The sequence below is a fragment of the Filobasidium floriforme genome (genome assembly GCF_021052385.1).
Source record: "Filobasidium floriforme strain CBS 6241 chromosome Unknown HD553scaffold_12, whole genome shotgun sequence".
Classification (NCBI taxonomy): domain Eukaryota; kingdom Fungi; phylum Basidiomycota; class Tremellomycetes; order Filobasidiales; family Filobasidiaceae; genus Filobasidium; species Filobasidium floriforme.
In genome coordinates this window covers 365,201-391,138 of record NW_025763633.1, presented here as the reverse complement: position 1 = coordinate 391,138, position 25,938 = coordinate 365,201, and the positions used below count along the sequence as shown (strand labels likewise).

General features: G+C 52.4%; 9 protein-coding genes and 1 non-coding gene across 10 annotated transcripts; 7 read left to right on the top strand and 3 right to left on the bottom strand.

Moving 5' to 3' along the window:
• Positions 1-59: 59 nt before the first annotated feature.
• On the top strand, positions 60-1,544 carry HD553DRAFT_41356 (2Fe-2S iron-sulfur cluster binding domain-containing protein). The gene is made up of 5 exons (XM_046184210.1): positions 60-416; positions 486-572; positions 643-811; positions 888-1,078; positions 1,147-1,544. The coding sequence occupies exons 1-5, from the start codon at positions 234-236 to the stop codon at positions 1,444-1,446; spliced, it is 930 nt and encodes a 309-aa protein (XP_046036267.1). The 5' UTR covers positions 60-233; the 3' UTR covers positions 1,447-1,544.
• Positions 1,545-2,096: 552 nt separating this feature from the next.
• Positions 2,097-2,204, bottom strand: HD553DRAFT_t58. Its single transcript has one exon. It is a non-coding gene; the product is annotated as a tRNA-Leu (tRNA).
• A 3,687-nt stretch (positions 2,205-5,891) lies between these two features.
• Positions 5,892-7,487, top strand: HD553DRAFT_40913 (RNA binding protein). The gene is made up of 8 exons (XM_046184209.1): positions 5,892-6,128; positions 6,214-6,386; positions 6,468-6,567; positions 6,685-6,747; positions 6,816-6,966; positions 7,045-7,183; positions 7,264-7,414; positions 7,478-7,487. Exons 1-7 carry the CDS (start codon positions 5,939-5,941, stop codon positions 7,282-7,284), a joined length of 837 nt encoding a protein of 278 aa, XP_046036266.1. The 5' UTR covers positions 5,892-5,938; the 3' UTR covers positions 7,285-7,414; positions 7,478-7,487.
• A 2,511-nt stretch (positions 7,488-9,998) lies between these two features.
• HD553DRAFT_312132 (uncharacterized protein) lies at positions 9,999-11,716 on the bottom strand. Its single transcript, XM_046180059.1, has 3 exons — positions 10,799-11,716; positions 10,528-10,724; positions 9,999-10,459 (listed from the first exon to the last, which is right to left on the bottom strand). The coding sequence occupies exons 1-3, from the start codon at positions 11,423-11,425 to the stop codon at positions 10,111-10,113; spliced, it is 1,173 nt and encodes a 390-aa protein (XP_046036265.1). The 5' UTR covers positions 11,426-11,716; the 3' UTR covers positions 9,999-10,110.
• Positions 11,717-11,754: 38 nt separating this feature from the next.
• Positions 11,755-14,604, top strand: HD553DRAFT_356207 (cytoplasm protein). The gene is made up of 12 exons (XM_046183842.1): positions 11,755-12,088; positions 12,163-12,201; positions 12,293-12,670; positions 12,769-12,862; positions 12,951-12,994; positions 13,078-13,095; positions 13,191-13,272; positions 13,340-13,374; positions 13,446-13,621; positions 13,688-13,895; positions 13,971-13,997; positions 14,074-14,604. The coding sequence occupies exons 1-12, from the start codon at positions 12,077-12,079 to the stop codon at positions 14,191-14,193; spliced, it is 1,233 nt and encodes a 410-aa protein (XP_046036264.1). The 5' UTR covers positions 11,755-12,076; the 3' UTR covers positions 14,194-14,604.
• On the bottom strand, positions 14,321-15,392 carry HD553DRAFT_40853 (uncharacterized protein). The gene is made up of 4 exons (XM_046184208.1): positions 15,020-15,392; positions 14,837-14,946; positions 14,697-14,758; positions 14,321-14,581 (listed from the first exon to the last, which is right to left on the bottom strand). Exons 1-4 carry the CDS (start codon positions 15,232-15,234, stop codon positions 14,438-14,440), a joined length of 531 nt encoding a protein of 176 aa, XP_046036263.1. The 5' UTR covers positions 15,235-15,392; the 3' UTR covers positions 14,321-14,437.
• A 187-nt stretch (positions 15,393-15,579) lies between these two features.
• HD553DRAFT_312128 (uncharacterized protein) lies at positions 15,580-16,878 on the top strand. The gene is made up of 5 exons (XM_046180058.1): positions 15,580-15,901; positions 15,977-16,056; positions 16,114-16,189; positions 16,260-16,374; positions 16,456-16,878. The coding sequence occupies exons 1-5, from the start codon at positions 15,639-15,641 to the stop codon at positions 16,579-16,581; spliced, it is 660 nt and encodes a 219-aa protein (XP_046036262.1). The 5' UTR covers positions 15,580-15,638; the 3' UTR covers positions 16,582-16,878.
• Positions 16,788-18,065, top strand: HD553DRAFT_40774 (uncharacterized protein). The gene is made up of 2 exons (XM_046184207.1): positions 16,788-17,567; positions 17,638-18,065. The coding sequence occupies exons 1-2, from the start codon at positions 16,888-16,890 to the stop codon at positions 17,798-17,800; spliced, it is 843 nt and encodes a 280-aa protein (XP_046036261.1). The 5' UTR covers positions 16,788-16,887; the 3' UTR covers positions 17,801-18,065.
• Positions 17,874-18,484, top strand: HD553DRAFT_260498 (ribonuclease H-like domain-containing protein; the record flags this gene model as incomplete). Its single annotated transcript, XM_046177405.1, has 3 exons — positions 17,874-18,143; positions 18,204-18,353; positions 18,422-18,484. Coding segments are annotated over 3 exons (483 nt in total), but the record flags the coding sequence as incomplete, so codon positions are not given.
• Positions 18,485-20,053: 1,569 nt separating this feature from the next.
• HD553DRAFT_272871 (uncharacterized protein) lies at positions 20,054-23,941 on the top strand (the record flags this gene model as incomplete). The annotated part of the gene is made up of 6 exons (XM_046177788.1): positions 20,054-20,248; positions 20,297-20,470; positions 20,936-21,425; positions 21,645-21,803; positions 21,879-22,428; positions 23,566-23,941. The coding sequence occupies 6 exons, from the start codon at positions 20,054-20,056 to the stop codon at positions 23,939-23,941; spliced, it is 1,944 nt and encodes a 647-aa protein (XP_046036259.1).
• Positions 23,942-25,938: the final 1,997 nt, after the last annotated feature.

Genomic DNA, 25,938 nt, shown 5'->3' with positions numbered 1-25,938 from the left:
CCGATGTGAAACGCATATTCGATCTGAAAAATGGAGAAACTCGCGCGATGTCATTCGTCGAGAGAGAGGCAAAGCGGGGCATCCCCCCCTTGGCCTTGGATGCGATCGACCTTTCTTGTTATACCATCGGACCCCTATTCCGATCATCTCACCTGAATTTGCTTCGCCTCTGGCTATCCTCTGCACACATACAACGATTCTCGTAACGAACGCATAATACACTCTAGCTCAAAATGTTTGGTACATCTGCTAGGAACATTCTCTCCCGATCGACTGCGGCTTCGACCCTCCGATCGACACGGGCTTTCAGCTCGACTCCCGTAGCCAGGTTCGCCTCTGTCGTAGAGGAAAGCCAGGCCGATGCTGAGGGTTCCGAGAAGAAGAAGTTGATGAAGGAGTTCAAGATCTACCGATGGGTACGTAGATGGCTCGAGGCCAGATCGACGGGAAAACCGCTGATTTGTATCCTGCAATTTCACAAACAGAACCCCGATCTCCCCAACGAGAAGCCTACCCTCCAGTCTTACAAGCTGGATCTCTCTCAATGTGGACCCATGGTCTTGGATGCTCTCGTGAGTTGCCTTTGATTCCGATCAGAGACCACTCGACCAAGGCAGCTGAATGGCAATACTCGATCTGTAGATCAAGATCAAGAACGACCTCGACCCGACCCTTACTTTCCGACGATCCTGCCGAGAAGGAATTTGCGGATCTTGCGCCATGAACATCGACGGAGTTAACACCTTGGCCTGTCTCTCTCGTATCGATCGAAGCGAAACCAAGGCTTCCAAGCTTTACCCTCTGCCTCACAGTATGTTTTACCTGACGCCTGGTGGTATCGCGCGGACTTGAGCTGACGAAACATCGATGTGATTTCTTTCCTCCAGTGTACGTCGTCAAGGATCTCATCCCGGACATGACGCAATTCTACAAGCAATACAAGTCGATCGAGCCTTTCTTGAAGAACGACAACCCTCCCGAGAAGGGAGAATACTACCAGAGCGTTGAGGACCGACAGAAGCTCGATGGGATGTACGAGTGCATTCTTTGTGCATGCTGCTCGACCTCGTGTCCTTCTGTGAGCAAAAGCCGCCAGGATGGATGAGAGACAGGCCCTGACGGATTCGATATCGTTTGACTTGACAGTACTGGTGGAACCAGGATGAGTACCTTGGACCTGCCGTGTTGATGCAGGCTTACCGATGGATGGCAGACAGTCGAGTAAGTCTCGATCGCCCATCGCGTCAATCACGCGACCGCAGCTCATGTTCGATCCGCTCCTTTCTGCAGGACGCATACGGTGCTGAGCGAAAGGCCAAGATGGAGAACAGTCTTTCGGTGTACCGATGCCACTCGATCTTCAACTGTTCGAGGACGTGTCCCAAGGGATTGAACCCGGCAAGGGCTATTGCCGCCATCAAGCTCGAGATGGCCACCGGTGCCTAATGCATCGGAACAATAATTCGACGATTTCTTTTTTGTGATCTAATATGCTATGTCCACGATTTCATGTATATCAACTTTGTCTCGGTGGCGGCCTACCCGTCTTTGGGCTAGCGGCCCATCCTCCACGACGCGGTTGACATCGAAATTGGACAAGGTTGCAACTCGGGAGAACACAGCCACGGCTGGTCGAGCCGATCATTTCGCCAGGGCTACGTTGAAATGTACCCTTCCTGATGAAGCACGACAGGCCTTCTCCAACGAAAAAGACGATGCTTTCGCTTCAGGTTCCTCTCGAGAATTCTCTCAAGGACTCTCCTGCTCCTGCGAAGAAGGTGGCATCGCTCTTGCCCGGTAACTTTCCTACGATCTCTTCCAAGGACTCTCCTGTGAGGGTGACATCGCAGAAGGCTTTCGACCCAGCAGTAGCTTGACGAGCTTGGCTTGGGTTATCGTTAGGATCTTCCTTCGTTACCTCGTCCTCCCCCTTCCTGACAGCGTACCTCGACCCCTGTAAGCACGGAACGTCAATTTTCGATGTGCGATTCGACAGCTACATACGATCATAGGAAGATTAACAGAGAAACGCGAATGACGAGGTTGGAAGGAGGAGTCTATCGTGCCAAAACGCGCCAAAAGGGCAAAAAGATTTGTGATTAGAGCCGGAATCGAACCGACGCAGATTTCTCTACATGAATACACCTGTTAGACAGGTAAGCTTGCGCTTGAGTCATGCGCCTTAACCGCTCGGCCATCTAACCTCCAGTTTAGGTATCTTCGATTACCTTTTATACAATGTCAAATCAAAAAAGAAACCGATTTCGCGCTGCAGCGTCGCGACACACGTTGAAACTACTGATTTCGTGAGACCATCAAGTAGGCAAACGAAGATGAAGAAGGATGGAGCTAGATTTGCGTGAACATATCGAATCACTCCGTGCTTGACATTTCGCATGACCATGCTATTTACAACTTCCGGCGAGGTAGAGCTTCAGATTTCTTCACTTTCGGCCCTGATATCACACAACCCGAGGTAGTCATCGACTGCTCGCATCCCCCCCTCAACCACAATCCATCGTTTCGCCATGCGCTTCATCACGCTCTTGAAAGCATCAGGTTGTCTTCCCAGAAGATCTGCAACACGTGACGGCATCCGGGCGATATCCCACCCCTCGCTATGATATACAGGTCGGTGCAAAGAATCAGCCGTTGCCAATTGAGCCCTTTTGGTACGGTGCTTACAGCCACAATCGATCAATCAATGCGATATCCATTACCGTAGGATAGTGAGCTAACCGTTGACGTGTTTCCTTCGACCTCCAGTGTTCTACTGCGGCTTTCGCTTTGAACCCAGGGGTTGTTACTACAACCTGAATTTGCAATTGTTCAAGTCGATTGACGGTATCCCTGTAAAGGACTAGGTTGTCTCTGCGTTCAAACGGGAAGAATGATCAGCGTCAGACGGTTTACGATTCAGCAGACTAGATTCACTTCTGTCCGTCGTCGAGCTGGCGCAGGACATAACATTGCCTAGAATCGGACGAGGGGGAGAATATTTTCGCAGCTGGAAACCACTCCGTGAGCAGACCTAGACGGACGCAATGTGAGAAGCTTGACCCATCGACTAAAACTCTCCGATGGTAGCTTACTGGTAGACGTCACTGCTTCAGAGACCCCCTTTACCACCTCCGGGGAATCATCGAGACCCAGATTAAGACAGAGCCCGACCATACAGGTCGTCATGAAATGATCGCGTAGTTCCGAGGGTTCAACGAGGTATCGCATGAACCCCAGCCAGCTGAGATCAAAGTACGTCGCAATGGACTGTAAAGCGAGGTATGGAACAGGTTTGTCAGTCGCCATTGTGAGGTAAGCGCTGATTGTGGATGTGGACCTACCTGTAAGAAGGTTCGAGCTTGCTGCTTTTGCGAATCGTTCCAACGTTGAATCGTCCGCCCAATCGTAGCAGTCCTGCCGACTATAGTACGAGATGGTGCTGCAATCTCATCGTAATCCAGCATGACCGATGTGCGATCTTCCCAATCCTTGATCGATCGGCGCTTCAGTTTCAGGCTCGTGGGTGTGATAAACGATAGTCACCTTGATCGGAACAGGAGGCGCAAAAGGTGCCGTGATTGCCATGACAAGTCGAGCCCGAGACAAGGCATGGCGTGCATGGAGTCAATCGACCCATGTCGAGTAGAGCTGTCGAATCGAGCGATCAGTCGCCGTCGAGTCGAGGAGTGATCAACTGCTGTTGAATCGAGGAGTGATCAGTTGCCGTCGGATTGAGGAGTAATCAGTTGCTGTCGAACCTTTGCTCTGATGGAATATTGCTGTCAAATGTTTGATCCAATTTTGGCTTCGAATCGTTGATCGAATGTTGGTCTCGAATCTTTGATCAGACGCGTAGATTCTGCATGAACCATTTGGACGCTAATCGCGGCGACACGGTACGCCCGATCGACTATAGACTTGGCGCATGTTTCGAACGTCAATGTCGAGAGCGACACAGCCAATACTGTCGTTGCATATCTACGGAACGATCATCCATAGTTTACATCTCTCTCGCAGCGAATGCGCCCGGAGGAAGAGAGGCTGCTGCATGACATGGCGGGTCAATAGAGTTTCGACCTTGATTGCCCACCCAGAGAATGTGCGAATACGGTGGCGGGAGACTATGGCGGCTCTATCGTGACGCCGTCGAACATGCGTCACAGGTATTGGGATTGAGTGAGAGTCAGGGATGGGCCAGATCGAAGGAGAGTGACTGAAGGTAGAAGCCAGCAGCGAAATTGTCAGTATGACGTGGTCAAGGAGCAACATGGAAGGATAATCTTACGATCATCATTTCCTTGATGCACCAACGAGGCATTTTTCATCTGGCCGACCAGAAGTGTCTTGAGCGGTCCAAACAAAACTGGTGTCTTGGCTGAATCACTGTTACAAATTGGGAAGAGTTGGATCAAACGGTCGATCGGAAAGCGTGAGAGCAATTAGATACGGGCTCACGTAACCTCTCAACGCATATCATTCTCCCTGGTAATCCTGAACTGAGTTTGACCGCCAACTTGACGTTGCTGGGGATATTGAGCGGACATATCCTCCATCATGTGGGTCACACCCTGGGTTTCCGCTGGCATGATGAGTTGAGGTGATACCTCTGGCAAAGACGGGACTTGAGCGTATTGCTGTACAAGACGGCGATTTTCGTAATGTTTAGCACAAGCTAGCGTCGGCATCATTCCCAAGCCTCCTGGACGCTGAATTGTGCTACAGTTTCTTCTGGCTTGTCTGGTCAACAGAATCACGAAAGAGGACGGTCCAGACAGAGTGCAGACCGGCACGAGGATGTCGGCGTCGGGTTGATTCGATGTCGGCAAGGAAAGAACCTTTGCCAATACGGGTAGCGGTTGAGGGCATCGATACAGCTCTATCAGATCGCTATCAGTCCGCAGACCTCAGATGAGGAGATTGGGACCGGTCCCGCCAGAGTCAAAGGGATTTCTCCTTTTCCACTCTATGGCAAGCACGCCGAGACGTTCCAGCTGAGTTCAGGTGAGATCGGATTGACAACGCGAGCTGACCGAGGCAAGCCTTCGACCACCAATATAGTTTCTTGGCGGCTGTGCTGAAAGCTCGATTCGGCAAAGTCGGGCTACCGGTAAAGTTGGATGGTGCGAGATGAAGTACCTACCGGTCCTACAAGCCGACCCATCCGTAGGGAGTTGCGCCGCGGGGTTGGGCAGGGTAGAGGTCGAGCGATGACGGTAGAGGATGACACATCAACAAGATACCCCTCGTGCGAGACTTGCAAGTCGGGTTCACAGCGCCCTTGTCGTGGTCCCCGACGGTGTAGTGTATGCCTAGCCATCGGTACCTGCGGTCCGTGTCGATATCGCTAGGATAGAAGGTTCTTAGAAATGGGAACAGGGCTGCCAGGTTGTTGATGACGAGCTGTCGTCCAAGCGATTGATCAGAGCAACGCAACAAGGTAGGATGTAGATCGCAAAGCCTCAACTCGCACCGAGACTGTCAGAGGACGGTCCAATAGAGCTGACAGGTCGTGGACTCAGGACCAGTATTCGAGTTCTTCAAGCAGTTGCAGCGGCAAGCCGAGGTTCAGAAACCCATTCTTACCGGCCAGCATATGATCCTGCTCACGATCCCTATCGCTCTTTGACAATCAGATATCATACACATGATCTGGAATCGGGTTATCACAAAAGAGCTCAGTGCAAGCTCCTCTGACGGTGGAGTGCACCTTCTCCTTCAGACAAGAGTCGAGCAGACAGATCAAAGAGTACGTTCGATCTACCCATTCAAACCGGTCGTGCGCAAAGCGGACATCAAGATTATCCAATGTCCGCCCACATCCACCCTCGACCTGATCATGAGGTTCATGAGACAGCTCTTGACAAGGTTGAATACATGAGAATACACGACCTCGCCATTCCCCTCCATCTCTCAACGAGATACCTCACGACCTTTGACGATGGCCTCCGTTACACCCACGTCGGCTCTTCCGCCGCCAGTGGCACCTCCATCCGCGACCAACGGCGACGTCGAGATGACCGCACCCAGCGCCAACGGAGATGACGAAGAAGAAGATCCCAACAAGGTTCCCGATGACGCCGTCGAGACGCTGTATATCCACAACCTGAACGAGTCTGTACGAATACCAAGTGAGTGACAGCGACGGCTATCGGTGTTGCTTCGTCGCAACGTGACCGTACGGAGCTGACCTGACCACGTGCCGCCCATCGACAGTCCTAAAAGAAACCCTTCTGAACCTCTTCAAGTCGTACAAACCCATCGCTCCCGTCATCGCTCACCGAAATCTGCGGATGCGAGGACAAGCTTTCATCAGCTTCCCTGACCGGGAGACGGCTCACAAGGCGAAGAAGGAGGTCGCCGGCTTTCCCCTGTACGGAAGGCCTTTGGTGAGCAAGCTTCCTCAACAATGAGCCGGGATTCTTGGATGCCGAGAGCCCCGTTGTGCTGACCCACCTTCGTGCCCGCAGCAAATCTCGTTCTCTCGAACCAACACGGATGCAGCGGTCAGCAAGTTTAACGGGGACGAGGCATTGGTGGCACACAAGGCCGAGCGCGCAGCCAGGAAGAGTAAATCGGATCTCGAGTGAACACATACGCATTCGAAAAGGGAAAGTATACTTACCCTCTACCACTTCCTCGATCGCTCTCCGCTTTGCCGTCTCCGTTCGTCTTCAATCGCAACAGAGATTTCTAGGAGGAAGAACCCACTGCGACAAAAGGCTCAAGCCAAGCTCAAGGCCGCTGCTGGCAAGTCATGCGTGCATGTCCCACCTCGAACACTCGACACCGAGCTGATACCAGTGTTGAACCATCAGCGGACTCGAGTGCAACGGGTCAACCGATTGCCAATGCTCCCCGACGAACCATCCAGATGCCCGACGAATACCTCCCGCCCAACAAGGTCTTGTTCCTGCAAAACCTGCCCGAGGGCACAACAAAGGAGGATCTGCAAGACGTCTTCGAGCAGTGAGTCCGACCTTGTTCCCATACTACGAGTCTCCTTCCCACTTCCACTCGCTGATTATGCCGCTCTTGCGCTGCCAGACACCCCAACCTTATCGAAGTCCGTCTTATCCCTACCAAGCGAGACATTGCCTTCGTGGAATACGCCGACGAGGCCAGTTCGACGGTGGCCAAGGATGCTCTGCACAACTTCAAGATCGACGGCGAGACCAAGATGAAGGTCGGTCCAGGGATACGCTCTTTGCATCTCGTTCGAATTCTCACTGTGCTGATGGACCATTCTGCTGGCTCCGTTTTCAGGTTACGTACGCGAGAAAGTAAATGCGGATTTGGTTTTGGGTCCATGGGAAGAGATTACGCATCATCATATTGTATGTTTATCAAGACTCGCGATCATATCGTATGTGTTTTTACAAGCCTTTTGGCATTCCGTATGGCCCTATGATGGGAGGTGGGTACGTGATGATACATACACGGCGGAGGCGAGGTCTTTCTTATAGCTTTGTACTCGAAGCTCTATATTGGCGGCACGGATTTGGAGGTCCGCTCGTTGTCGGTCGTGTCGCGTTGATTATCCGTTGGCAAGCCATTTTGGCATTGAATTTAGTCCTATATATTGCCTGGCGAGCGGATCAAGGCCATACGATGTTACGCAAGCGGAACGCTAGTGGTCCACGAAGCGCTCCATGATCCAAATCTCCTTCAACCCGTGTGTCTCCTTGGCAAGCCCTTTCATAATCTTCCATAACGCGCGAACCTCAGCGCAAGGCTCGTGATTTCGCATGTCGTCGATTGTGCGCAGAATGGTGTCATTGTCCATGATCTGGGAGGCCGCATCCAGAAGCAAATCATTGCGGTCTGTCGAACCAAAGTGTTATCAGTCTGGCACAGAGTCGGATCAACAAGCGTACTTGCCATCGGATGCGCTGTCCCACAATTGTTTGATCACCCCCCAGATTCCTGACAAGAGGAGCAGGAGGCCTTCGTCGAACGGCGACTGTGTATCGAGGCGGAAGTGATCCATCGCTCCCGAAGCCAAAAGCTCCGGTCGTAAGAATTGTTTGTATGACAGTCCCGAATCCGCCAAAAGAAGATGCTTGCGATAATATTGGAGTAGGTCGGGAGTATGGTTGAAGACTGCAGACCTAAAGAAGGGAGCAGCGTGAGCGATGCGGACCGGTAAAAGGGCCCTACCAAGTGCAAAGGTTCTACTTACTCCATGAAGCATGCCGTATCCAGAGCCATCAAAGAATAGGGCATGTCGGGATGCAGGGTGATTGTCCGGCCAGTCGGAATGACCATCATATCGAACAGTCTTCCGGCAGGCGTTCCCAATACAGCACGCCAGACCCAGACGATCAAGTTACCAGCAAGGCAGGTCAAGAGCGTAGAACGGCCGGGATGAGGCTGGGGAACGTGCAGCAAAGCCAACGGGGTAAGAAAGTGCGCGTGGGATTCCAGAGCCTGGTCCTTTTCCCCTTGCAAAGCCTTTTGAATTCGCATGAAGAGGCCAGCATATTCAGCCCGGGGTTGCAGAGGACCCATAGGATAGACGATGGATCGAGCCTTTGGGTCCCACAAGAAGAGAGACTTGAGGTAAAACCGGATGTTGTCGTCTCCCGATCCAGTAGCATCCGCGTCGTGATCTTCGTACATCGAGTCAGCTTCCTCGGGACCCCGGTCTGCAAAACAATCCCAGCAATTTCCGATGTTTCGGAATACGAGGTGTGCGCTCGACTCGGAGTTTTTCAAGCGCTGATCCTCCGTCGCAACTGTGGACCTCGCAAGGAAGACTTGCTCCGGCTTGATATCGGATTGCTTTGGCTTGACTTGCCTCCAGAAGCCTTTACTGTTTGTGACCCAAAGTTCGGCCGACTTCTTGGCCCTTTTGTTGGCGCCCTTGATGAAGCCACGGGCGGTCCAAGCGGACGAGGTATACTCTGCATCGCGGTAGGCGCCAACTCCATGTGCACCGTCCTTGGAGAGGTATACGCACTCGTCGAGTTCGCTGCAGGAAAGACTTTGTGAAGTCTGAGCATCGGCAGTTCGATGTATTGTCGCGACTGCAGGCGTCACTCACCCGTCTCTCTGCGCAAAGACCGATGACAAGCTATGCTGGGTGTTTCCAGCAGCCAAGTCGAGGAAGGCAGGTGTTTGACTGACGTATTTCTTGGGCAGGTTGAAGCGGATATTCATGACTCCTTGCTCAATTTGTTCGTTGGGACTTTTACTGGCGTCCTTCCGATACTTTTCGTTTGTGAAGACGATCGATTTCCCGCCAGATGGGATGGAAGCAGAGCCGATCGTCCTCTCCATATCGACTGCGAGTGGGATCGAGATTGAGAGATCGATAGCGATCGGAGAGACTGGCTATAGTTCAGCTTACCTCCATGACCCCTTGTCTGACATACTAGATCCGAAGCAGGAGGCGAATTTTTGGTGAGGAGCAACCTCCGCAACTGCTGTTGAATCACCCAAGCAGACGGCTCATCATCTTCACTTGCCTCGTCTTCGTCGTAGTATACATCCTCGTCGTCGTCCATGTAAGCTTGATCTTCAGTCGTAGGGTCCGACGAAACAACGTCCTCGACTTCCATCCTTTCGGAGTCTGTTTGCTGTGGCATATCGCAGGTCGAACCGAGCTGGAGTCGATGTGGCGTTTCAAGTGGCGCCTCAACGTGATATTCGATTGTTTGTACGTCGATTAGAAGTCGAGAGGAAGCCGATGTACTGAACGGGGATGCTTTAGAGGAAGTAGTCAATCAGTCAGCAAGCGAACAGAAGTCAAGAAGACTTGCCTGCATGCATTGTCATATATAAGCTTCTCAACCAAGGCGATCCTTTAGACGGAAGCAAAACCTGAACAAAGACAACTCTGAAACGATCGGCGGTGTCAGACCGAGAGTTTCTCACGCGCTTATGCTCCTGCTGCGGGCGAAGACAAACAGTTTGTAAAGAACTGAAAGGAATATCGGAAGGAAGACAGGTAAGGAGGACAGGAACGGAGGCTTCGCTGCCGCTGTTATTTTGGGCTGCTCAGCGACAAGTCATTACATAGCGACACAAGAAGAAGATGATATGGGATACAAAGCGTATAACGTATACGGTACGCGTACGGCTGCTCCGTGCCAGAGAGTCTTCAAAGGACTACCGCGCGGTACCCTCCGGCTCATTCAGCCCATCCGTCTCGCTCGCACGGTTCCCAGCCCAGATCTGCCTAGAAGTCCCATCCTCCTGGATGTACCATAACCCGAGTCTGCTCATCTCCACCGGTCGTTCTTCTCCGCTTCCCAGCTCGTTAAGGCGCCCCGCCTGCGTATTCAAAGCAAGGTTGTGCCAAGCTATAGTCGTAGGGCTAAGGGGTATGGATCCTAGATCTTCTTCGGACGGTTCTCGGATCGGTGATGTACCGGGGAAGCCATGCGTCGAGTCGCTCTCAGCTCGGCTCGTTGGGCCGACGAATAAAGCTGAAGTGCGGGAGGCCAACGAAGCCAGGCTGTTACGAATTTCAGAATGCCGTCAGGATTCGGTCGAACATGCTCATACATCAGATCTTTGGCTAACCTGCTGACGAACCACTTGGACATGTCCAGGCTGACAGTGACGATCCACGGTTCATCCGTCTTTCCCTTGTCGGTGTTTGCAAATATTGTTGCCCAGAACCGATCTAAGTAAGCGATATCGGCGGCCTTGAAGGTATCCGGTGAGGTATCGGTGTGCTCGGGCTCGTCTGCATCCCCAGTCTCTGAAAGTGTGACGAGCTGTGGAATACGACGGAACGGTATCAGTGATTTACGTTTCGTTGTGATCACATGGCTTGCCGCTAAACGCTTACATCGTCTGGATGAGGCCTCGAGAACAACTCGATGCTCTTCTGATCCGCCGGATTTCTACCACTTTCATCCCTAACTCTACGTCCACCAATACCATTTCCACCCACCCGACGTGAATTATGCGGATCGGCCTCTAGCTTCGCCTTTGCGGTATGATCGCTGTCGGCTCCCTCACCAACATCGTCATAAGCGGTGAAAAAGGAAGCCACGCTCGTCCTCGCATCCGTATAAAACGTCGTCCGTCTCCATCCTGATCCTGCCAAGGTCCGAGCGAAATCCTCGTTTCGCCTGAAAGTCAGAAAGCGATTTGTACTTGTATCCAGAGCTACATCGGTTGCCGGGTTCTCGGAGGTTGTAATGTTGTCGCTAGTACTGGAAGCTACTGATTGGGGCTGAGGTTTGCTGATGGTGCGGAGGGAGATGTCGGACGATGTCCAGTCGGCGGGTCGGTCCAGATGTTGCGATGAAGCCGCAATGGACGGAGTCACGCCCTGAAGATGAGGATCGTTACCCTCTTGTTGCTGCGTCAAGACGTCGAGAACTCGCCCGTCGGTCTCGTCGATCAGGACTAGCGAGCTGCGAAAGAGGTTCGACGGCGTGGTCGTCATTTTGTTGCTTGACGACGACATCCCCTTTACGAGCTCGGGTAGGGTATGACAGTTGGAGATTTTGTCATTGAGAGCACGAATGAAGGTGGTTCGTCGAGGTTTGAATTTGTGATGATGATGTGATTGCTGGTCGATCAGGTGTGATCACGACTGAGCTGTGTTTGCGTTTCAAGGCATCTGCGGGGAATGATGCTTGATCGGGCCCCCCTCCTTTGCTTTGCGAGCTCGTAATCAGGTCCGAGAGATCCAGAGTTTCGCTCAGATATGCCCCGGGTCTACGATATCTCATCGCTATATCAATTCCAGCTTTGTAGAGATCGAGATCGATGCGGGAGAACGTGAGAGCAAACGGATTGTGATATTGTGGAGGATGATTCAGTGATCCAGCATTCGTGACCCTTCAGAGAAAGCCCATCACATCGTAAACAAAGGAAAGTCTCGTCCATGTCGTCACCGCCGGGCGAAAGTCTGACCCGAACATGCTCGACATCCTTTCTCATCGAAGTGAATGTCGCCATTCACCGCTGATCCACTGAACCAGGTGCACAAATACTAGCTTCTCCGAGAACCTTGTGAATTCTAGGATGCCATATAGATATCGGTGACACGCAACTTTGAGGGTGCAAAGCGAAATATCGAGGACCTCTTGGCGAATACCTGTTCCCTGCAACCATGTGTCGATTTGTGAGCATTAGACTACTGCTACTACTATCAAAGTAGCCTCCCGATACTGAAAACTTTCTACTTGCTCGAACAAGGTCGTATACAAAGGCATAGCTCCGATCAGGCTCAGCGATGTGAGTCATAGACATTCCTACGCCTGCGTCTCCATATGAGGAACCGATGAGCTAAAGCCCTCGGTTCGGCATCTCCCCTCGACGAATACAGCTGGTCACCAAGCCCATCCACAGCATCACCAACCAGACTTTCGATTCCAAACTCCGATTCCCTTCTTCGAGACCCTTCAACGCGGACGGGTTCGGGATCGGGTACTACGAACCCCCTCAGGCGTCTGATGTGCCTGAATATTCTTCCATCGAAGAATCTGACGCAGGCTCAGAAGGCGACCAGGACGAAAATGTAGGGGATAGATCGCAAGGTGCTACATTGGTGGCATACGAAGGTGGGAATGACGGTCCTCAAGTGAAACAGCAAGAAGTCCAGATCGGAGCGGAAAAAGTTACGGGGAGCGACAGGGTCAAGAGAAAACTCGAACTCGCTGCGATCGAGAGCGAACGGCCTGGACTCTTCAAGAGCATACATCCTGTACGTCCTAGACTGCAACTTCTGTCCCTTCCTCCGCGACCTCACCTAGCATATAGCTCACTGGGAGACATACCATGCCGGTTTCGCTTGTATGGTAGGCTTGGAGCAACGCCAATCTGATCAGGCTGGCAGAGAAGATTAGATCCCCGCTCGTCTTCGCCCATGTGCGGGCCAGTACGATGCCTGGAGCTCGTGAGTCTGACATAATACCGATGGACAAAACTATCGTATATGGTGCTTATACTGGATTTACTTCGTATTCTCGTTCGGCCCGATACAGCCAGTGAAGACAATTGTCATCCTTGGACGTTTGGGAAGCTCATGGTCAGTCCTTGGGGTGTGGATACTGACACCCAAAGTACCGAGCTAATTTATTGCGACTCTTTTCGATATTTGATTGCTGATAGTGGATGCACAATGGGGCCGTGAGTCGAGATGAAATTCTAGCAGCTGCGTTCCGTTTTTTATTTCTAGAAGCTGATCTACTCTCTCTTTATCTATCTCCAAACTTGTCCGGCAGATCTGCGATTTCAACCTGATCAAACGAAAACTACAGGGAATGTTGACGGACGAGCTCTTCTTATTCCCGAATGGATACACAGGTTAATCTGCCAGAATCGAGTTTCGAGAAAGGGTTTCGCTTATTCGCCGATTTGTATGCAATTGCAGATAGCGAATGGGCGTTTGCGCTCTTCTTGAGCAAGGCAAGTTTCGCATGTCGTACCGAGTCAATGCCATGGTGGTCCGTGCTGATTGAAGTCATACGCTTGATTAGCTGAAAGACCCCCATGCCCGAACATTTACCACTCTGGAGCTCCGCAAAGCCATGTTCGACACCTTGGCCGATATCAACAGGATGACCAAGGAAGTCGCGGCGGAGACGGGACATCGGTTCGATCCCCATCTCATGAACTTTGTCGTCTCTGATGGTGAGAATGTCGTAGCCACAAGGTAAGAAACATGATCGAATGGTGTGGAATTGACGTCCGAAGCTTACTGCCTTTGAATACATTGTAGATACGTCTCCAGCAAGACGGACGAGGCTTCCTCCCTGTTCTTCTCTTCGGGCACGACCTTTGAAGAATACGCCGAAGGTGGACATTACAGGATGACCAAGGCAGACAAGAGGGAAGATATCATCATGATCGCCAGCGAGCCGTTGACGTTTGAACAGCGAGATTGGATGGAGGTGAAGAATAATACGATGGTCGTCATCACGCCGAAGGTGAGTTTCGTTGGAATCAACGCTTCTGTACAACCAATAAGCTGAATTCTGGATGACCTCCCCCGCTTCTCAAAGATGAACGTTCTGCAGATACCCATCATGGTGAGTTGCGTTTCGGATCTTCCCGTCGAATCGTTTGTTGTTCTGGGTGCTCATGCGGAGTGCCCAATCGCGCTAGGACGAATACTGGGTGCCCCCCGAGGCCAACATTCGGACCACCGACTATGCCGTCGCACAGGGATACGGTCACGGTTTCATGAAGTCGCCTGCGTCGAAAGACGAGATTGCGACGCATTGATCGTGGGATAGATCAGATATGGCGGAATGAAGGCTGGAGCAAGCATTAGTCATAGCATAGCAGGGCATTGTACGATACATCAAACAGATCTTCACGCATAATCAAGCATCGGCCAGGCGGAGAATAGCTGTAGCAGAAGCTGGGAAACTTCGTGTGCTCGATGGCATCATCCTCTTCTTCTATACACACACATTTACATAAAGTTCATCGATATCTCACGAGCGACAAATATGAGGAGATATGCCTATACACGGTATCCCTCCCCACTGATCTCCGAATGGATCCCACTCCAGACACCTCTCGCCGACTCTGCACCCGGACCAGCTTCCAACTGGATGTTCTTGAGGTGCTTGATCTTGCCGCCGCCTGATGATAGAATCAGTTCGAGCTGTGTGTAGTCCATATTGATGGCATAAGGAGATGAACAAGAGAGAGGATGTCGAGATATACGATCAGTCCAATCCGTCCACAGCAAGGTTGGAAAAATTAGGCCATGGACTGACCTTGTTGGCTACTTGTTGCCTGTCGAGGCTGTTCACGCAAACGACCTTGTCCCTGCCATTCACTGTCGATCAAAAAGTCGTCGGAGGGAGTCTATCAGAACCTGCTACCTCAAGTGACATGGAGGACAAGTAGAACGAACCGTAATGTCCTCGAAGGAGAGCGGCCTTTCCCTGCTTGAGCCGTCGAACGACGAATTCGACGTCTGGATTTGCCTTTGCTACCTCTACGAGATCGTCCCGGATGAAGGCTCTACATGAGTCGAAGAGAAGATAAAATAAACTTGAGCAGCCTCCTGTAGTCACGGATTACATCCTGGACTAACCGGAGACCCCTTTGCGCTACGCTGTCGCAGTGATAATCCAAGTGGACTTTTCTCAAGGGCGAGGTGAAGTGTCCGTATCCAGGTACAGCTGTGCTCTTGCCGGCGAGAGACGAGGCAGCGCGAGTCGCCGATGATCCGTATTGACGAGCAGAAAAGCTCGATGGGCCGGCGAGGCAGGTGATCAGGGCCTTGTTCGCAGAGTTGAAGAGGTTCATCGGGCCGAGGTTTGCAGACAGTTGGGATCTTCCAGAATACGAAATTAACGTGATTGCGACTTCAGCAAGGTAGTTGTAATTTTGAGGATAGATTTGTTCTCACTACTAGGTTCAAGTGGGGACAGGCAGAGGAAAACTGAGGCGGTTATGGATGCAGATGGATAGGAGTACAGGATTACATGATTTTGACATCGGAGTGATACTTGCAACGATCCTGGTCTCGCTTCCAACGGAAATCAGAGCCGAGACTCTGCGCGCGTCATGCGTAGGCAGTACCGTCGATGATGATCACCATCAAAGTACATGCTTGCTAGGCCAGCCTGTATACAATACAGGCACACGAACCGTATAGCTACACAAGCACCCGAAATTACAAGGCTGCTACCCTCCGACCTCCGCTCACGATGGAACACACTGCGTATCAAGCACTTCAATGGGATTTCCCGGACGTCCTACCTCCTACAGATCTCGCACCGATCCCGTCGGAATCCTCGACGTCTTACCTCCGAGCAGCCCACCGACAACATCAGATCGCACTACAGAACGCTCAGAAGCGTACAAGAACAGCAAGAGACAAGTTGGATCATGCGCAGATGAGGTTGAAGCGGCTCAGAAGAGAGAAAGAAGGGTTGCAGGGAAAGCGTACTAGGATGGCTCGGCAGGCTGGGTATATATCCTATCCGTTGAAAGCTATTTCAGTGACCACCGCTAATTGAGTGCTCGTGTTCGACGGATACTAAAGATCCCTGGAAGATCAGGTGAACGCGATCAACCCTGCGATCTTGCAAAGGGAGGTCGACGAGACTACGATCGAAAATCTACGTAAGTCCGTCGAGCTCAGCCTCACAGAATAAAATCTCAACATCTAGCATTACATAGCATCGAAAGATGATCCTACGCGGTCACATCTTGTTCTACTGGCTAGACTCGAGCAGGAGATCGAAGCAGTACAAACGTCAGTCGTCACATACAGCCGTGACCATCGGACACAACAGCTGAAGAGATATCGCCTCTACTCCTCACAGCAAGGAATCTTCACTTAAAGACCTCGGAAACCAGCTGAGCGGCTTGAAGACATCTATTACTGAGATACGGCACAAGTCTATCATAGTTGATGGAGGGCTCGGGGAGTTGGACAAGGTACGTATCAAGGCTAGGTCATCGGTATCTACCTTCTAAGACTGACATCTCCCGCCTCTGCTTCTTTTCGATGTTTCTCAGGTCGCACAACAAGTCCGCTTACTTTTGGAGGATCCCGTTCTTACACCTGTCGTAGATACGGGTTCTGACGCCGAGAAAGAGGAAGACGAGGGTCAAGCTTCGCAGATGACAACGGACGCTGTATAATTCTGTTGGACCTTCTGCCTTGACGAAACTGTCCACTCAATCTACCTCCCAGCCTAGGCAATATCCAATCGTCTGGGTAGAAGAAGTTGCCGGAGTTTCGGACCATATGACCTTGTTGCTGCTTGTTGATAATTGATCGTCGATGATCCAGAACTGACCCCAGCTTCGGCCCCTTTCATCTCGATTGCTTCCGATTTTCGGAAGCAGATAATTCTTGATCGCTTCTTGGCTTTCCGGTTGACAAAGTTGTGCTCAGGATGCAGCTTCTCGATCCAGCTCGATGTTTATGCTAGCACCCCGTATCTGATGCAACACGTCAGGATAGCCTTGGTCCATTCGATATTCGCTACTACAGCTATACGCCATACTCTCAATACCTGTAGGAGGACATCACCGAGCATCATGGCCGGAGCCGATATCAAACCGAAACGATCTAGCTCGACGACTGTGAAGAGCGAATCCAAGCCATTCCATTCCTCGGACAAGACGATCGATTCAACAGCAACAGATGAAAAGCCCAAGCCTTCGAAAGTGAAAAAGCCAAAGCTTGATGTCGCTCGTGCAGCGGCAAAAACCGATGGAAAGGCAAAAGCTCTAGGCGTCGGCGGGCTCGCTTCCTTATTACAGGCATCATCTCCCGAGGCAAGCTCCTCCCGAACACCGGTCGAGAAACCGAAAAAGACGTCCAAGAAAACGGAGGGTTCTAAAACAAAATCAAAAGATGTGAAGAAGTCCAAAGGCAAAGAGCAGGAGGTTGAGGAAGGGGACGAGAATGTTGAGCAGGATCGGGGCATGATGCTCCAATGGGCAAGTCAGGCGATCGCTACGTCAAAGACGGGCATCTCGCTCGAGGAGATCAAGGAGGAGGAGTTGGAAGCCAAGAAGGAGAAGGTCGCAAAGAAGCAAACACAAACGGGATCGGTGGATCAGGGTCAGAAAGCTGTTGGGGCGAGCGCTGCGAAGGATTTCACCCGCTCGAACGATCGGTAAGTACAGCGGTCGTCCAATATCCTATCAATACTGACTAAACCGGTTGTCGGGCCATTGCTCCCACAGCCAGGGGAAGGCATCTACAATCCGTCCGGTGCCCGGTGATGATGCCCTAACCGTGATCGATCTCCCTGCGGAGAAAGACACGGCATTGCGGAGAGAGCTCAGGGACATGGTCTCCGGTCTGACAAAGTACGAGAGAGAAAGCCAAAAAGTGCCAGGAAATTAGTACGTATCACCTTTCATATGGAGATGTACGTCGTACGTCGGGATGCTCACAAGTCTCCTCTGCCGCACTTAGCCTTGCTATCGATTGCGAGATGGTAGGCCTAGGTCACAACGGCATGGAATCCTGTCTGGCCCGAGTCTCGATCGTCAACTATCACGGCTATATCGTCTTAGACACCTTTGTCCGTCCGAAAGAGAGGGTGACCGACTGGAGGACTTGGGTCTCGGGTGTGAGGCCAAAGGACATGAACAATGCCAGACATTTCGAGGATGTTCAGGCGGAAGTTGCCAAGTTGATCGATGGAAAGATCGTTATCGGGCATGCTGTTGAGAACGACACCAAGGTGATTCGATCTCCTCGTCCTGCGTTGGAATTAAGCTGATCACTTGGATTCACGATCCAGGCGCTGTTATTATCTCATCCATCTCCGTTGTTGAGAGACACTCAGAGAAACGCAGCGCTCCGGCAGATAGCCAAGACCAAAATGCCAGGTCTGAAGAAGCTGACCGAGTTGGAACTCGGCTTGAAGATCCAGAGCGGAGCGCATAGTTCAGTGAGTCGGATGCTCAGGCTTCATCTCGTCTCGTGTGGCTGTTCTTAACTGACGTGCTCGATATTTAGGTCACGGACGCTCGAGCAACGATGGCGCTTTACCGTCTACACAAGACGGAATGGGAACAGGCGATGTGGAAGGAGACCCAAGCTTTCTTGGCCAAACAGAAGAAGGGCTCCAACTCTGGCGGGGATGCAACCCCTATCGGCGGCGGAAAGAAAGTTCAAGGTCCAGGTCAAGAGGAAGTCGAAGGGAATGGCAAGAAGCGAAAGTCGGCGGCTACAGATGGGATGGCATCCAAGCGTCCGAAGAAGGCCGCATCGAACATAAAAGTCGCTCAAGGAGAAGGTAGTCGAGATGATGGTAATTGGTGGGAGAGTTGAGGATAGTGTGATCTGTATCAGGATCAAAAGGCCAGGCCATATAATCACCCAATTTCCCGTTGCTTCCTGACGACCGAGCGAGGTCCCAGTCGCGATTACGTTAAACCCCACCGGCAGGATCGCGACGAGTCTCTGCTCTGCTCTTCGCCTGTCGGTATCGCCACTTTTGCTAGCCCTGGCCATTTTGTTTTATCGTGCGAAACCACTCGTCACTTTGACCCACAAGGACACGCAAACCCTCGACCTGTCTCTGGACCCCCCTCTCACCGAGTAGAACATCATTGCACACAAAAAAGTTCGACTCGACCTTGACATTGCCACCACCACCCCTCGAAATAGCTGGAGCCCTTCGTCGCTAGGCGGTACCCCAACGGCGTTCGATAGGACTGTTGTCCCGTCGTCCACCGACCATCTCAGATGGATCAGGCCACTTTGAACCAATACTTCGAGTCGGGTGCGGGGATGCTTGCACACCATGCCGACGGAGTAGGCGGGACGAATGAGACCGGAGGAGGAGACGATATCGTCGAGGTACATATCAATCATTTCGTGTTTGCACATATCCAATCATCGTTCAATCGATTTCCTCGAACGGTGTTGTCCGCCCGTCTTGCGTGATTTCTGACGTTTTCCTCGATGTGTCTTTGAGCTAATTCTCCTCTTCGTAACAACGCTTGTTCGTTGCATGTAGGCAGGAGAACATGGCCCTCTAGATCTTTTGCTCAACGCCATCTCCAAGCCTGCCGAACATACCGACGACGGGATGCAGGAGAACCGCTATCAGGTCGGAGGTGTCGTCGATCGCCACAACCATAATCACGGCCACGGCCACACCCATGGTCATGGCGACATTCGACCGGAAGACGTCTTGCATGAAGAAGATGTGTTCTTAAGGTACGACCCGGAGGATGTGCCTCATCAACAACATGCACAGCAGGACGGGCCTGTTCGACGGGACGAGATGGTGATGGACAGGGTCGCGTCAAACGAGGAAGGGGAAGGTGAACAGACAGGGAACTCGATTCAAGGGTTGCTCGCTGCTAGTCGGATGATCAGCGGCGATGAGGGCAGGCAAGATGATGTTGCGTTGAACCAGGTGAGCGCAGCGTTTTCACTGTTTCTTGGTTTCGAGCTGAACGAAAGCTCACACCGTTTCCGATTTGCTGCTAGACCGGACAGGAAGCCGGCCAACCCGAAGCCACTGGTGAACCCACCTCGACACCCCCTGTCGGCTCACGACGAATCAACCCGAATCCGATGAAACGTCGAGCCACATCTCCTCCCCTGTCCGACCTCCGTCGTGCCAAGATTACACGAATGTTCGCAGCCACCATCGGACCCTCGGGATCCCGCGTACCAGAACAACAGATGTCATTTTCCACAATCACCATCATGCACGGGCATATCGCTCAGAAATCGTACGGCAAGGAAAAGAGATTCTTGTGCCCTCCACCCGTTGTGCGGATGACGGGAAATATCAGCGATACGGTCGAGACGGCCGTTTTCAAACTCGTCAACGCCGACGTGGGGGAGGATATTCCGGTCATCTCGAACACCCAGGGAGTGCGATTAGACATGCTCGAGCGGGACCTGGACGCTCGTGCGCATCTGCGTGAAGGGATCTCTTTTCCGGGCCTGTATGCCAGCAGGACGGGAAAGGCCAAAGGTCTACGGCTCAGATTGGACGTGTTTCAACCTGGTGGAACGTTGCCAAGGGAGCAGGATGTCGATTCCGTGGACCCCATGGAGGAGCTTTTCGATGCGGAAGGGAACGAGAGTCATGATCACAGTCACAAGCCGAGGGGAGCCGAGGGGGAGGATATCTTTGCCATGACAAGTCTCGCGGGTGGTGATCAGGATCAAGCAGCAACTGCCGAAGGTGATCAGCATGGCAAGGGGCCTTCCTCTGCTACGGAATCGAATCTGCCAGCTGGACTCGAAGCTCAAGGAGATCAGAGCGTGCCTCACGGGTCTTCCGGCCCAGATCAGGTCCCTCCGGAGATACAGGACATGATACGTAACGACACCGAGGGCGAGGAGCCATCGGAACAATACAACAAGTCTGACGCGAGAGAACGGCGGTTCGAGTACACCCCTGAAGCAGGCGATGAAGCGGCCGAGGCGATCATGCTGCCGAATCAAGACGAAGATCGTCTCGGAAACGCTATGGGGCTCGTCGAGGATTTCAACCGGTTCCAGATCAGCGAGCGTCCTTGGGCTACTTTCGAGGCGAGCGGGATTCAGATCGTCTCCAAGCCTTCCAAACAGACGGTCGGGATCACCAAGCCTAGCAAGAACAGTAAAGCCATTGGGATCCGTATAGGTGATCCCTTTGCGCTATGGTCTCGTGTCTCTGCGCAGACGGTCATGACGCGGTATCTCTACGTCGATATCGACCGGGGTCTACTCGTCGGTCGGAACGGAGACTGGTCAGCTTGGGTCATGGACGTCGTCAGGCGAGGAGAGGCGCCCCCAGGTCACCCCCGAGATACCGTTCAAGATCCCGAGATTCTGACATACGGGAGTATTGTTGTCCTCAGGGATATTCAAACGCAGTACCGAACGGAGCCCTTGCTGCTATGCAAGGTCATCAATGGCGCTGTGTACTTGCACGATTATGGACCAGTCTCGGAACTGCATAGGATTGCCTTTGCGAAAACTGTGCCAGGTCAAGGCAGGTGGTACCTTCGTTCTCCCATGATCGAACGAGTCAGAGATAAGCGTGGACCTCGTGCTCAATCGAGCAAGAAGGGCAAGCCAAAGAAGGGCAAAGAAGAGGAATCAACAGTCGACGGAAGGTCCGAAGAGCCACTAACAGGGACCGCTGAAAATCATGAAGGAACGCCAATTACGGCGCAATCCCATTCTCTCGACCTGTACACGCCCGGATCCCAGCATATACCGGGAGAAACTTCGTCTCGGATCGACTTGGATCAGGCGGAGGAGAAACCTGGCCTCTCTCCGGCGTTGTATAGTGCACCACAGATTAAATTGGAGGCAGGAGAATCGGGCTTTGAGCAGAGGGAATTTTTGGACGACTACCTTACGTGGACGATCAGCGGTATTAGTGAGTCCCATTGAACCCTTACAAGGCAGGTCAAGCGTCTAGAAACTGACCATTTCGTGCTCTTTGAAATTTCAGCTGAGCACAGCTTTACCTTCTTCGAGGGGCGGCATGAAATCGGAGACTACTCCACCGTCTTTAAATACCCGTTAACACCCATGCCGGACATCCTGGAGGTTCCTGTCTACAACGATCGAGACAACACCATAACGATGGCAGTTACCAACTACTTCTACGACGATGACAACATACTCTACCGCGACAAGCCTCTCTACCTATATCTGGGAGCGATCGGACCGCTCCGCGTCCGGACATATCAATCCATCGCGCCGGAGGACAACTGGTCTTTGGTCGACAAGGAACCGCATAGATTTCCTGCCATTGCGTCAGACGGCGGTCCTGATGGTTCACCCGAGACGCGGCCATACTCTGCAGTACCTCGGAACGTGGAGCATACGGTGCTCGTCATCAGCTGTCCGGATCCGCTAGACATGTGGAATGCCACCCAAATCGAGAGGGAGAGATATGAACGCAAAGCTCAGATCGAAATGCTGTCCCATAGCGCCCTCGCTGCTGAAGATGGTGTAGACGATCACGTCCACCTTCCCGACCTTCCTCCGTATAACAAGTCAGATTCAGACAAGAAAAAGAGAAAGAAGACCGATAGCGACGGGCAGCCTGGGATCCAACCCGCGGAGGACATTGCGAATGCCAATGCCGCCGAATCCTCTGGTCAGCTCGAGCCACCTCAGCCGGCAAACGCAAGTACGGAAACTGGCCAGGCAGCTGGCCCGTCTGACATGCAGATTGACGGCGATGCACAACTGGGCGACGCGTCGACGGTACGCGTTGAAACAGAGCCATCTGCCACAGTGCAGACCTCTGCACTTGCTCATGAGCACCCTGCGGCATCGCACGATCTCGAGGGTCAAGACGGAGAAGATGTACCGCACGACATCAATCACTTCCCTCAAGCGGAATTTGTGCCGCACGACCTCCAGCAACCCAACTTTGGTCAAGATATCGTTGATGGGCCGTCAGACCATCAAGACAACGAGATCACCCGGGAGATGGTCGAGAATTTGGTCCGACAGGCCCAGCAGGACCATGATGGGGACTTGTCCGCCTTTACTGGGCTTAATCCGTTCAGCGCTGAAGGCTTTGACTTAGACGACCAACACCAGATCGCATTGCTTGCAGCGCAAGCGGCCCGATCACAGGTCGACTCGATTTTGCACAACGACATGACGTATGTCCAGGGTGTCGCTACCGATATTGGTATATTCACGGCTCGCGCGCTGGAAGCTGCTGCTCAGGCCGCTCAGAGCGGCTCCGACATGCTGGACCCTCATGCCATTCTGGCTCAACATCAAGCGACTCTGGCAGATGCCACGCAGCTTGAGAACGAGGACGAGGCTCATGCTCACATCAGCGAGGTTCGCGATGCCGCTGAGGATGCTGATCTCGATCTCGCCAATCTGGCCGGCATGGACGTGAACCCTGAAGATATCGGTTCGCTCGAAACTGCCGGCGAAGGATCAACGTCTGCCAAGTCCAAAGGGAAGAAGGGTAAAAAACCTGCCAAGGAGAAGAAGCCTAAGGTGGTCAAGGAGAAGGCACCCCGCGGAGGACCCAAACGTCCAAGGACGGTCCCGCCGGCACCTACCTTGATAGATTCCCCTCTGCAAAGCTTAGAACCTCCCTTGGTCAAGATCACGAAACGTCCGTTTGACGGGATCCTTCAAGCTCAGGGGAATATCCCCAGAAGCAAACAGTTGGGCGGCTCCAGTCTGCCATTATTGTTCCTGAGACAGAGCGATAATACGGGTTACCACACGAGCAAGAACTTGATCGTGAACCGCACCGAGACCGCTCACGGAAGCACCTGGGGTGAGTGGACGGGCGGCGTCTTCGTGGGCTTTACGCTGACCCAAGACTCCTGCAGACATCCGGATCCAGTAAACAGCAAACATGATGATAGCTTAACGAAATATGACGACACTCTTGATGACTTGAATTCGTACTTTACCGCTGGTATGCGGTATCAGCCGCTATCAAAGGCTGCGCAGAGATTATGCCATTTGTACACGATACTATGCCAACACTACCGCAGGAGCGGCATCGCTTCTCGCCTTGATTGAAAAGGAAAAGAGATGGTCAATCAATCCCGTGCAGGTTTCTGCGGCACCAGGAACCGAAGAAGCTTGCGAACCAGACCAAACTTTCGACAGTACAATTGGTGCGCTTGCTAGCGATGCTAGTCCGTCTTCCTTCAAGAACTCGGCTTCAGTTCAGAACCTGAAACCTGTTATTCCAACCCCACTGCTTCATCCGTCATCCCTCTCTGGGGAAGCGCAGATGAGAAGGAGACTGGAACAGGAGGCGCAAGAGGTGCCGTGATCGCCGTGATCGCCTTGACAAGTCGAGCCCGAGACGAGGCACGGCATGCATGGAGTCAATCAACCCATTCTCAAGTAATCAGTTGCCGTCGAATCTTTGGTCGAATTTCGGCCTCGTATCCACATAAACAGCTCTCCGGCAGACCTCGTCCTATCAATTACCACTGTCTGGTGATACGACCTCTCTGTCGAACGCCGGGCAGCTTCGAAAAGTAATCATGTTGCCAGCAGATTCGGCGCTTGACACTGGTGGCGATTTGTGTTTCGTCCACATCTGGAAACAAGTATACAGAAGCTGGAGCGCACTATGTTGTTAATGTTAGCTTCTATGTGAGTATATAGAACACGAAGTTTCAAGGATACTCTGCAGGGTGACAGACTGCGTGGAAGCCCAAATGCGCGGCGCATCGCGTCGGTTCGAATCCGGCCCTGTTCAGTCATCTGTGCCCAAAACTACCGAGTTTCTGCCTATGTTCGTACAAGAAACGGTGTCACATACTGCACGAAAACGAACTATAGCCCAGATCAAACGCTCGGGCTCACAAACGCAAAGGCAAACTAATCGAGCGATCGCAGGCGTGCAAACATGAACCACCCGGTCGGGTCGGTTCAACCCCCGCGCCTCGGGAATGCAGCGCAATGATAGCCCGACCCTGTTGGATTAGTTGGTGCGTTGTGCTGAGTGCACCGTCGAACTGATCAGGCGTGGTACTCAAGCCTGGAGATTCTGGCTCGTCGAATCCTTCAGTGATCCTCTACCAGCTCTTGCTTCCGTCACCGAGGTTATCGACACCTTTACATGTTCGAGGGGCTTGATCGAGCTTTAGCAATCAGCGATTAGGCGCGATTGACTGATCTGACTGAGAGCCTGTTTAAAATTCAGCCGACCGTCTTGCGTTCAGTCTGACGCTTGCTGATAGCTTGCCGCGGTACCGAATTGCCATGCCTTCAAGCACCAGCGGACGACTGCCATTCGGTTCCGCCTCATCTTCGCCTTCAATCCCTTTCAGCTGGCTTGCAGGCTCTTGGGAATGAAAGTTCTGGAACCCAGAATCAGGCGCACAGCGCATTATCAGTCGCTGGACTCTACGATCTGGGTTTCGCGTGAGCGCCCACCTCCTCTCACCGCGATGAAACGGTAATTACAATGAGGAGAAGTAGACTCCATCGCTATACTGCAGCGACGCCAAGACGCCTGTCATGCTTCCATAGAACGAAGACAGCCTAGCCGTACAAATGCGCCGATCACAGCGCTCCTTCAAGCGACCGAGAGCAGAGAATTTACAGCGTAGATGCTTGCTCTATGGGTTCGAGGTCTTTGATGACAAGCCATTCGAGATCGATTCTCGTACCTTCCTGCGAGCGAGAGGGTATGCAGATGCTGTTCGATAGCAAGGCATTCTATCGCTCTGAGATCATGTTGTCACTACATGTCCAGGTCCGGAATGAGGTAGGACGGCACGGAGACAGCCATAATTGCACGTCATTGTTCTGGTTCGAATGGGCAAGCTGGTTGGTGGCACCAATTTCCCGCCACGTTCGCATAATTCCATCCCCTCACCAGCATTGGTACTGTTGCTGGGCTCCCAAAGTCGAGTCGCCGCAGATTGAAAGCGACATTTTGAGCCATTACCCGATGCACAGGGCCAGACTAGCGTCGCCTCTCCGGGCTGCGAACGAGTCACTTGGTCTGGGCTGTCATGACCGTTGCGACATCTTAACGGTGAGGAGGCCCGCAT